The sequence below is a fragment of the Hemiscyllium ocellatum genome, chromosome 7 (genome assembly GCF_020745735.1).
Source record: "Hemiscyllium ocellatum isolate sHemOce1 chromosome 7, sHemOce1.pat.X.cur, whole genome shotgun sequence".
Classification (NCBI taxonomy): Eukaryota; Metazoa; Chordata; class Chondrichthyes; order Orectolobiformes; family Hemiscylliidae; genus Hemiscyllium; species Hemiscyllium ocellatum.
In genome coordinates this window covers 45,706,492-45,718,837 of record NC_083407.1, presented here as the reverse complement: position 1 = coordinate 45,718,837, position 12,346 = coordinate 45,706,492, and the positions used below count along the sequence as shown (strand labels likewise).

Genomic DNA, 12,346 nt, shown 5'->3' with positions numbered 1-12,346 from the left:
AAAGCATCTAATGTTATGCATCAATTTTACCTGACAGACATAGAAATGCTACAAAATGACTTTTGTTGACCTACACACCACAAAGTCTCAGAGTCACAGAGATGCACAACACAGAAACAGATTCTTTGGTCCACCTCATCCATGCTGACCAGATATCCAAATCTAATCTAGTCCCATTTGTCAACATTTGGCCCATATTCCTCTAAACCCATCCTATTTATATACCCGTCCAGATGCTTTATAAATATTGTACTTGTACCAATTTCCATTACTTCCTCTGGCAGCTCATGCAACCACCCTCTGTGTGAAACCGTTGCCCCTTAGGTCCCTTGTAAATCTTTATCCTATCATTATAAACCTATGCCCTCTAGTTCTGGACTCCCCCAGTCCAGGGAAAAGACCTTGTCAATTTACCCAATCCATGCCCCTCATGATTTTATAAATTTCTATAAGGTTACCCCTCAGCCCTTGATGCTCCAGGGAAAACAGCCCCAGTCTATTCAGCCTCTCCCTATAGTTCAAACCCTCCAACCCTGACAGTATCCTTGTAAATCTTTTGTGAACCCTTTCAAGTTTCACAACCTCCTTCCTATAGGAAGGAGATCAGAATTGCACACAATATTCCAACAATAGCTTAACCAATGTCCTGTACAGCTGCAAATGGTCTCCCAACTTCTACATTCAGTGCTCTGACCAATAGAGGAAAGCATACCAAACACTTTCATGAATATTCCATCTATCTGTGACTCCACTTTCAAGGAAATATGAATCTGCATGCCAAGGTCTCTTTGTTCAGCAATACTCCCAGGACCTCACCATTAAGTGTATGGAACAACAAAGGAAGTTATACTTACACTAAATTGGCTAGAGTCAAATTGTCTTTTAATATAGCCATATAAATTTGGTGGCTAGAGTTGGTAGCTGGCACTTCTACAGCTATAAGTGTTTGCCACTTTTTCCATTGGACAAGAAATTGAACTTGTATCCAATCAACATGGCAGTTCGTTGATGTATTTACACATCAAACTTCTTCCCAATAGCTTCAGGTTTCACTTGATTGAGTGCCTTCATGTATCTTACCAGTTGGAGATGGCTCAATACTAGTCAGGTGTCTCTACAGAAAAGCTAAGAGGCTTGGAAGTGAAGCAGAGATGGCCAAGATCTGTGGGTAGCAGTCAGTTATATTTTTGTGGAACTAAGATGAGTACTTTGAGCTTTATTTCACTCATGGGAAGTGGATGCTGCTGGCTGGACTAGCATTTAGTACCCATTCTTAGTTGCCTTTGAGAAGGTGGTGACAAGCTTCTTTCTTGAACTGCTGCAGTCCATTTGACATTGATAAGATCATGAGTTGCTGGTGGTGTTCCAGTGTATCTGATGTCTTTGCCCGTCTTGGTGGTATTGGTTGTGGATTAAAAAATTGCTGTCTGAAGAGTCTTGGGGAATTTCTGCATTGCATCTTGCATATGGCACATATTACTGCTCCAGCGCATGGGTAGTGGAAAGGGTGAATGCCTGCGGATATGGTACCAATCAATTGGTTTGCTTTGTACTGCATGGTCAAGCTTCTTGAACATTGTTGGAATTGAACTTATCTAGGCAAATGGAGAGTATCTACCATAATCCTGACTTTTACCTTGTAGATGGAGGAGGATTTAGAGTGTCAGGTGATGAGTTACTTGCTGCAAAATCCCTGACCTCTGACTTGCTCTTGTAGCCACAGTAGTTACATGGCTCAACCCTTTCAGTCTGACCAGTGAATGTTGATAGGGTCATAGAGTCATAGAGATGTACAGCACGGAAACAGACCCTTCGGTCCAACTCATCCATGCCGACCAGATAGCCCAACCCAATCTATTCCCACCTGCCAGCACCCAGCCCATATCCCTCCAAACCCTTCCTATTCATATACCCATCCAAAAGCCTCTTAAATGTTGTAATTGTACCAGCCTCCACCACTTCCTCTGGCAGGTCATTCCATACACGTACCATCCTCTGTGTGAAAAAGTTGCCCCTTAGGTCTCTTTTATGTCTTTCCCCTCTCACCCTAAACATATGCCCTCTAATTCTGGACTCCCCCACCCCAGGGAAAAGACTTTGCCTATTTACACTATCCATGCCCCTCATAATTTTGTAAACCTCTATAAGGTTACCCCTCAGCCTCTGAAGCTCCAGGGAATACAGCCTCAGCCTGTTCATCCTCTCCCTATAGCTCAAATCCTCCAACTCTGGCAACATCCTTGTACATCTTTTCTGAACCCTTTCAAGTTTCACAACATCTTTCCGATAGGAAGGAGACCAGATCTGCATGCAATATTACAACAGTGGTCTAACCAATGTCCTTTACAGCCACAACATGACCTCCCAACTCCTGTACTCAATACTCTGACCAATAAAGGAGAGCAGACCAAACGCCTTCCTCACTATCCTATCTACCTGTGACTCCACTTTCAAGGAGCTATGTACCTGCACTCCAAGGTCTCTTTGTTCAGCAACCCTCCCTAGGACCTGACCATTAAGTCCTGCTTATAGTGGAGACTCAGTATTGATAATAAATATCAAGGAACACTGATTAGATTTTTTTTGTTGGAGATAGTCATTGCCTGGTACTTGTGGAGCACAGTCAGTTGTCAGTCCAAACAAGTCTTGCTGCATTTGAGCATGGACTGTGGCAGTAGCTGTGCGTGCAAATAGTACTGAACATTGTGCAATCATCAGCAAACGTCTACACTTATAATGGATGGGAGGTCATTAATGAAGGAGAGGAAGTTTAGGCATAGAACAGTACCTGAGGAATGCCTGTGGAGACATTGCTGGAGCTGAAGAGACCTATCTCCAGCAATTATTTTCCTTTGTGCCAGGTTTCAACAGAACGCTTTCCTCCTGATTTCCATTGATTTTAGTTTTGCCAAGGCTCCTTGATGCTTCACTAGGTCAAGTGTGGCTTTGATATCAGGGGCTGGCACTTCCACCTCACTCTGGAATTCAGCTTTTTTGTCGATATTTGAACTAAGGCTATAACAAATTCAGGAACTGAGCAGCCCAGGTGTAAACCAAAAAGACTGTCCGTGAGCAGGTCATTCTACACTCGTGTTGTTTGATAGCACTGTTGGTGACACTTCCCACTACTTTACTGACAATTGAGAACAGACCTATTGGTAATTGGGAAGGTTAGTTTTTTTTCTGCTTTTTGCATACAGAACAAACGTGGGCAATTTTCCACATTGTTGGCTAGATGCTGGAGTTGCAGTTGCACTGGAACAGCTTGGCTAGGGCACAGCAAGCTCTGGAGAACTAGGCCTCTGTAGTAGAACTTCAGGGAAAGTGTGGGGAGAGAGAGAGAGCGCGGGAGGTCAGTCATTAATCACTGTGAACAAAAGACGCGATCACTGTTGGAAACACATCTTTGATGTAATGTTTCTATCGGGACCTCAAGATCTCCTTCGGATCATCGATTTCGGATAATTGGTATTCGGTAATCAAGGTTCTGCTGTACCCGGTGCTGCTCCTGATATTCCAGCGTTCTTCTCCTGACTTAGGGAAATAGTGGAGATGGAGGATATGCCAGGCATAAAGTTGCATAATGTTGGAGTACAGTTCGGTGCTGCTGATGGGCCTGCTGATAGTGACTCTTGGAAACCCAACCATGAGTTGCTAAGTTTGTTCAAAGTAGTGGCTGGCATGGTGGCACAGTGGTTAGCACTGCTGCTTCACAGTGCCAGAGACCCGGGTTCAATTCTTGCCTCAGGCAACTATCTGTGTGGAGTTTGCACATTCTCCCTATGTCTGTGTGGGTTTCCTCTGGGTGCTCCAGTTTCCTCCCACAGCCCAAAAATGTGTGGGTTAGATGAATTGGCCATGCTAAGTTACCCGTAGTATAAGGTGAGGGGTAAATGTAGAGGAATGGGTTTGGGTGGGTTGGTGTGGACTGTTAGGCCAAAGGGCCTGTCTCCACACTGTAAGTAATCTAATCTAATCTATATTGCCACACAATGGATGGAGGGCCGAAGCCATGGTGGGATTTAACCTCAAACAATACTTGGGTTTCCAGATTACTAGTTCAGTTATAATACTACTAGGTCATCACTGCCACAGATATGTAACTATTAAAACAGATTTCTGACAATTTTGTGACATTCCTTTAAGATCTGAAATAAGTGGGCTGAGCAGGTAAGAAGAAACTCTTCAAATTTGTAGCCATATAACTAGTCCAAATTGCATTTGTTACCCTTATAACAGTTGGACTCAATGCACATCTAAAGCTTGGAAACGTTCAACGTAGAGTGCTAGCCTTTTGGGATGTCACCACCCACATATTTCCTCATTACACAATAAATAAACCAATGAAATAATATTGAATTTCTCCCTGCAGCTTGTTAACACTTTTGTTCTTTGCTATTATACCTAAACTTTCCACTGGCTTACCACCTTGCATATTTATGCAACCTCATTTCTTTGCTCACATTTACCTTGAAGATGCAACAACCCGAAGACAAAATGCTCCATGCTAGGACATCTTACAGTATTAAAATGCATTATCTTTATCTCTTTCTGCACTCATAGTCATGATTTTAAATTGCTAATCCTTATCAATTATTTCCAAACCAAAAGAAATACTCCTACCATATTTACTTGCCAAAACCTTTCATAGATTTAGAAACCTCCATTTCTTCTTGGAACAATGGTTCACCATTTCTGATAATTCAATGAAACTAAAGTGTGCGCTGTCTATGGCTTTACTATCCTTTACATGATGGATTGTCCGTAAGTACACCTATCTATCCTATCCTATCTAGCACTCCTTCCTATTTCATAGTACCTTTTGACTTTATTCTTTAATTAATGTTACTATTCATTTTGCATTTCCTAATCTATTTGCACCTGTACTTTCAGGAAATTCAAATTCTTAAATTCTTCTATTTGTGGGCACCCTTCCACATCACATTGAATGCAGCCTTCCTTTTCTTATTTTGCCTTTGCAAAATATATTACCTCACACACAATGTTATAAGGCTGAAATACAGTTCCCATGCAATGCTGTCACTCAGATGTATTACAGCAATAAAAAAATTTGTACTGCTCAAGTAGATGCTGTTAAATTTAAATATACAGATTGAAGTAACTTCAAACCTTGTATTCCTCTTCTGCTATCTGCCTATTTTCCAGAATCAACTGCATAGCCTCAGGAGAGATTGGATCTCTACCAAGGTGTGTCTGCCTAAAAATAAGAGAGGAAAACGTGTATAAGGTCAACTTCAACAAGCTGGGAATCATAATTCTTGCTTGGAGAAATGAGTAAATAGATCTTTGCTTATGAAAATGAATGCTTCCAAGTTAAAATATCTCTTGTTTGGAATACCATAGTATCCGATGCACAAAGTTAAGAAAAACAAAATTATAGGATTCCCTCATTAAAATTGGGGGTATGTTTATAAAAATTGCAACTTTAAGTGAAAAAGCTTCCATTGAAACATCAATTTCTGTATAAATAAATGTTTAAACAGTGGAGCATGGTTCCATACTGTTTTTCTTAGCAGACAAAAACTGAAATTTTTAACTTAAATCTCTAAATTGAAACATTTAGATAAACAAGTTTGTCCTCGGCTGCTTTGGGAAACGAGAAATGCAATTGCTTCGCCACTTGCGAAGTTCATTGCATCCTCACTCTCCGCTGGAGTCATACCTGAGGACTGGAGAGAGGCAAATGTAATTCCTCTCTTCAAGAAAGGAAACAGGGAAATCCCCGGCAATTACAGACCAGTAAGTCTCATGTAAGCCGTCTGCAAGGTGTTTGAAAGGATTCTGAGGGATACGACTTATGACCATCTGGAAGAGCATGGTTTGATCCAATGCAGTCAACATGGCTTTGTGAGGGGCAGGTCATGCCTCACAAACCTTATCGAGTTCTTTAAGGAGGTGACTAGAAAGGTTGATGAGGGTCGAGCTGTGGATGTGGTGTATGTGGACTTCAGCAAGGCATTTGATAAGGTTCCCCATGGTAGGCTCATTCAGAAGGTCAGGAGGAATGGGATACAGGGGAACTTAGCTGTCTGGATACAGAATTGGCTGGCCAACAGAAGACAGTGAATGGTAGTAGAAGGAAAATATTCTGCCTGGAAGTCAGTGGTGAGTGCTGTTCCACAGGACTCTGTCCTTGGGCCTCTACTGTTTGTAACTTTTATTAATGACTTGGATGAGGGGATTGAAGGATGGGTCAGCAAATTTGCAGATGACCCAAAGGTCGTTGACAGTATAGAGGGCTGTTTTAGGCTGCAGCGGGACATTGACAGGATGCAGAGATGGCAGATGGAGTTCAACCTGGATAAATGCGAGGTGATGCATTTTGGAAGGTCAAATTTGAAAGCTGAGTACAGGATTAAGGATAGGATTCTTGACAGTGTGGAGGAACAGAGGGATCTTGGTGGGCAGGTACATAGGTCCCTTAAAATGGCCACCCAAGTGGACAGGGTTGTTAAGAAAGCATATGGTGTTTGGCTTTCATTAACAGGGGGAACGAGTTTAAGAGTCGTGAGATCTTGTTGCAGCTTTATAGACTTTGGTTAGACCGCACTTGGAATACTGCGTCCAGTTCTGGTCGCCCTATTATAGGAAAGATGTGGATGCTTTGGAGAGGGTTCAGAGGAGGTTTACCAGGATGCTGCCTGGACTGGAGGGCTTATCTTATGAGGAGAGGTTGACTGAGCTTGGACTTTTTTCATTGGAGAAAAGGAGGAGGAGAGGGGACCTAATTGAGGTACGCAAGATAATGAGAGGCATAGATAGAATCGATAGCCAGAGACTATTTCCCAGGGCAGAAATGGTTAACATGAGGGGTCATAGTTTTAAGCTGGTTGGAGGAAAGTATAGAGGGGATGTCAGAGGCAGGTTCTTTACACAGAGAGTTGTGAGAGCATGGAATGCATTGCTAGCAGCAGTTGTGGAAGCAAGGTCATTGGGGACATTTAAAAGACTGCTGGACATGCATATGGTCACCGAAATTTGAGGGTGCATACATGAGGATCAATGATTGGCACAACAACATCGTGGGCTGAAGGACCTGTTCTGTGCTGTACTGTTCTATGTTCTATGTTCTATGAAATACAGTATGGTACTTTGGTAAATGTAGTGTAAGGTACTGCAGTGAAGAATGTTGAAACAAACCTTGTAACATTCAACAAGATTCCTGGCCCAAATAACTTAGCAACTTAGTCCAATACTTAACATGGACTATCCATCCACATGGAGGACATATCAGATTACCACACAAGTTTTTTAGAAATATGTCTATATGGTATTGCAATTTTGTCTTTCACTTACCATCGTAATTGGTTAGCTTGTTCCATCATAACATCTTTTTTGACCTTTTGATTGAACATTGCTGCTTTTGCCTGTCGGCTTTTTGATCCTCCTTGAACATTAGTCAAGACTTGAGAAAAAAGATCAAAGTGAAAAAAACGTAAGTATCATAAATGTCATGCTTATGCCATGTCTAATAATTTGTTAATGGCTCAAGACTGGATATTGGTGTAAAATGAGAACTTGTTAACATTATTTACTAGGGAATCAAACAAGAAGGTGCACTATTATGGCACTAAAATACTCAACTAGCTATTAAAAATGTTTTCTCAAGGTTTAAATAACAATTATTTGGTAAATGTGACAGTGCAATTTTAAAATATTAATTCTGCTTGCAAAGTAGAAACATCCCATCACAAACAAACCTAACAGAGATATACATTATAAAGTCAATAGAACATGAGATGAGAAGTTTAAATGAGAGCCAATGTAATGGGTCAGAAAGGACAGTGATTGTAGATGAACAGGATTTAGAGTTGGATAAGAAAAAAGCAGCAAGATTTTGGATGAGCTACAGTTTACTTAAGAATTATTGAGAAAATAATTGACTGAGTATGAATGGAAGCCTTGTGTAACAAAAAGGATTCAAATGGCCATTCAATAGGTAAGGAATTGGTGTTTGATACTCATGACAAAATAATTACTTTTATTGGTACTTAAATGTGACAATAATAATGCTTCTGACTGAATTACCGTTTCGTAGATCTTTAATTCGGAGTTTGCCAGGTTGCTCATTTAATACAATAGCTACAGCATGTGGATTGAATAAATCAACTGGTTTGATGCTCTGATAAAGACAAAAAAAACTTACATTTAATGTTTTTTGTGTCAATTTAAGGATATCTTCACTATCAATTAATTATAATGTAGTCATTTTGTCATGTATGAAAATACAATACCTAATTTGCTCAAAACAGGTAGGATTTTCCAAGAAAACTTCTGAACTTGGGGGCCTGAATTTCTGCATCAAGTGCAGCAACAGTCATACAACACAATTTTCTCCAGAGCCTATTGATTCAAGAAATTGGAGAGGCTCTTGAAGCTGGTAACCAACCAAGCTTTCCAGACTCAAAACAGCAACAAGATGAAATGGCAGTTCTGAAGGAGAAGCAGCTTCACAATGTAGGCATCTTCTGTTCTGCATTTTCAATGATTAAGTAAAATGGCATTGTGGGTGGGCCATCACTTTTGGGTTGTGAGGGTGGGCTCAGAGAGGTGGGAGAGCTCATCCACAGGGTGACCTGCACATGCTGCAGAGCCCAAGCAGGTGCAAAGAATCTCTCAACCTGGCTGGCACTGCCTCCCTTCACAGAAGGGACACTGTGTCCATGAGGCTAAACTGGACCATCTCCTAGAAATTGAAGCCCAACTAGAAAATCCATTCAGCTTCCATTAATTTGTTTTAAATAGCAATTACAAGTCAAATGGGATATCTACTGAGTATGAGCAGGTAGCCCAGCTGCTGTGTCATACCATTATTGAAAAATTGACTGAGTTAGTGACGTGGAGCTGGGGAACCAGCATGCAAACTGAAGGCACTGGTTTTAACAACAACAGTAACAAAACAATTAATTTATCATTAATGTTTGTGGGACAAATATGGGGTAGTTGATTCTAATGTTCTTCAAATAACATGATTGAATCATTTGCATCTATGTAGAAGGGTAGTAGAGTCTTGACTGAATATCACATTCATAAGAAGATGCTGTTTCTCCTGTGCCTCATTTCATCAGTATTCCATTGCAGTGTTAACCTGGACTATCTGCTGAAGTCTCTGAATTCGACTTTTAAGCCATATTGTTCTGAGTCAGGGATGAGGATGCCATACTAAGCCAAGGCTACCATCCTGGTACTCATTTTTTTGTATATTGAATTAAAAGAATTGTGATTTTAGAAGCATTTTGTTGAACGTTCATAAATATAAATCACTTTTAGCCACAGTGGTCTCTTCTTCTACTCAATCAGTTTAAACTGCATTGTAGCCATTATCAGTGAAATGCAGATGAACAGGAAACAAATGGAAACACAGTCATGAGTAAGCACTCTACAATGTTTTTCTGCAAAGGTAAAGCAAGCTTAATTTAGTTTAGATTCTCTGATTTAGCAAAAAATATTCAAAGAATCTTGTTTTGAGAAAAGTAAACAATGTAAAAAAGACTGTAGGTTAAGAGCTTAAAAATTGATGGCAAACTAGATTGGCTTAACATGTTTTTGTTTCTCGTATCTTTCTTTCAGCAGAACAATTGATGTCTTACTGGGGCTGAAATTAAGAGCATTGTCAATGGAATAGATGATTTAACAATGGAAGAAAATCTAGATTAGATTCTCTACAGTATGGAAACAACAAGCCCATACTGACCCTCTGAAGAGTAACCCAACCAGACCCATTCCACTACCCTATATTTACCTCTGACCAATGCACCTAACACTATGGGCAATTTAGCATGGCCAATTCACCTGATCTGCACATCTTTGGATTGTGGGGAGAAACCGGAGTACCCACGGGAAGGACATACAAACTCCACACTGACAGTCACCTGTGGCTGGAATCGAACCCCAGCTCCCTGGCACTGTGAGGCAGCAGTGTTAACCATTGAGCTACTGTGCCAGCCTCTATGTACTTGCTACACAGATAAAATGTTATATAATGACTAGGAAGTCAGGCATCATAAGGGAAATCATGCATTAATAGAATTGTTATAGAATAGTAGGCCATTTGATCCATTGTAGCAAGAGCAATTCATGTAGTCCTGTTCCTCTGCATTTTCTAGTAGGGCTGTAAATTCTCTCTCTTTGAATAATTGACAAATTCTCTTTAGAAGACCTCACTTGAATCTGCCCCCACAAAATTTCCAGTAGTTGCATTTCACCTTCTAATCACTCACGTGTGAAAAAACACTTTTCATCATGTTGTCATTGCTTCCTTTGCTGAGCACCTTGAATTAGTGTGTTCTCTGGTTTTGGATCCTTCCATAAACCAAACCAGCTTCTCCCTGTCTTTTCTGTCGAGATACCTCATAATTCTCAACACCTTTATGAAGCCTCCCCTTAACTTTCTGTTCTCCAAAGAAAGCCAATCCAGCTTCTCCAGTTTATCCATGTTACTAAAATCCTCATTCCTGGAACCACACTCATGAACCTTTTCTGCTGTCTCTCAAAAGCTTTTGCACCTGCTTAAGGTATGGTGCTCAGAGTGGCCTCAACACTCCAGTTGAGACTAAATCATTGTTTTATACAGGCTTATCATAACTTAGTTGCTTTTGCATTCTATGTCAATGTTGAGAAATTCCAGTAGCCCCTATGCTTTATGAACCATTTTCTTTTGTGTCCCAGTATGTTCACCATTGTTCCTGCACCTTTATCTTACATTGCCTACTCTCATTCTTCCAACCAAAGTAAATTAAATCATGATTCTCTGCATTCGATTACACTGCCTTCCCACTTGTCCTCCCATTCCACTAACCTGTGTCCTTTTGAAATCTAACGTATTGTCCTATGCTTAAGAAAGCGTAGAGGGCAATTAGGTTAATAAAAGCCCACAATAATTGCACAATTTTAGTTATTCTCAAATTTTGAAACTGTGCCCTCCACAGCTGAATGTAGGTCATCAGAACATTTTAAGAAAATCAAGGATTCTAAACCTGACCTCTCGTGAATCCCAATTATATGCTTTCTTCTTGTCACATAAATTACTCATTATTGCTATCAGTTTCCTGTGGCTCAGCCAATTTCATATCCTTATTGCTACTGCTCCCTTTATTTCATGACCTATTTCTTTGGTGACAAATGTATTATATGGCCCCTCATCAAATGCATTTTGCAAGTACACGAGCATCTTAATCTGCTAGATTACCCTCATTTCTGCCTCTGTTGTTACATTAAAGAATTCAAGCATGTTAACCAAACAGAACTTATCCTTAAATTTGAGCTGGCTTTTTTAAATGAATCCACGTCTGCCCAAGTGACTGTCATTGTTGTTACAAATTATCTTTCCCACATACCCCATCGTGAAATTGAATTGACTGATCTTTCATTGCTGGATGTATTCTTATACCCTTTCCTAAACAAAACCATAAAGCATAGGAGTAGACTTGACTATGTGGCCCATCATGTCTGCTTTGCTAATCAATAAGATCGTGCCTGATCTAATAATTTTCCACACCGCTTTCCTGTCTTTTTCCTACAGCCTTTGAATCCCTCACTGAGTCAGTCTGTTGAACATACTTAATGATCTAACCTTGACAGCCCACTGTGATAAAGAATTCCACAGGTTTACTATTCTTTGATAAGAAATTCCTCCTCAACTCCACTGTACATGAGTGACACCACCTTAAGCTGAAATTATGCAATTTGGTCCTAGACTCTCTCAAAAGTCCAAACTACCTCTCAGGAACTGCTCTGTCAAGCCCCTAAGAATTTTATATATTTCAAAAAGGTCATCTCTCATTCTTCTAAATTCCAATGAATACAGGTACCAACCACTCGAACTCTTAAGAAAATCTATCCATGCCCAGGAACAACTAAGTGAACCTTCTTTGGACAACCTCTGTGTAAATTTTCCCTCAGATGAGGGGATCAAATGTGTTCAGAGTATGCTAGATGTAGTCTAAATGGCATCTTGTATAATTTTAGGAGACTGCCCTATTTTTATAATTCATTTCCTTTGAAGTAAAGGCCAACATTCCATTTGACTTCCTTATTGCCTGCTGAAACTATATGATTAATTTTGTGATTCATACAGATTTTGCTCTGCTGCAGTTTTCTGCAGTCTCCTTCCATTTAAATAATATTCAGCTCCATCAAGCTTCCTGCTAAAATGTCCTACTTAATATTCCATCTGCCAAATTTTTACCCATTTACTTTTATTGAATTCATGTCAATAGAGAGTGCATGAGAACATGTCAGGCAAAGCATTAGGCATACCCAAAAGTGAAGTGTCAACCTTGGGAAGCCACCAAACAGAGTTAATTGCATGCCAAACAGCTAAAAA

At 40.2% G+C, this 12,346-nt stretch overlaps 1 protein-coding gene across 1 annotated transcript in view; it reads right to left on the bottom strand.

Moving 5' to 3' along the window:
* The window catches only part of cfap221 (cilia and flagella associated protein 221), a 194,242-nt gene that overhangs the window by 89,643 nt on the left and 92,253 nt on the right, over positions 1-12,346 (bottom strand). Inside the window, exons 9-11 of the mRNA XM_060827750.1 lie at positions 8,050-8,143; positions 7,318-7,426; positions 5,131-5,218 (exon numbers count right to left, since the gene is read on the bottom strand). Coding sequence (XP_060683733.1) covers positions 5,131-5,218; positions 7,318-7,426; positions 8,050-8,143 — 291 coding nt within the window. The remainder of the gene's footprint in view (positions 1-5,130; positions 5,219-7,317; positions 7,427-8,049; positions 8,144-12,346) is intronic.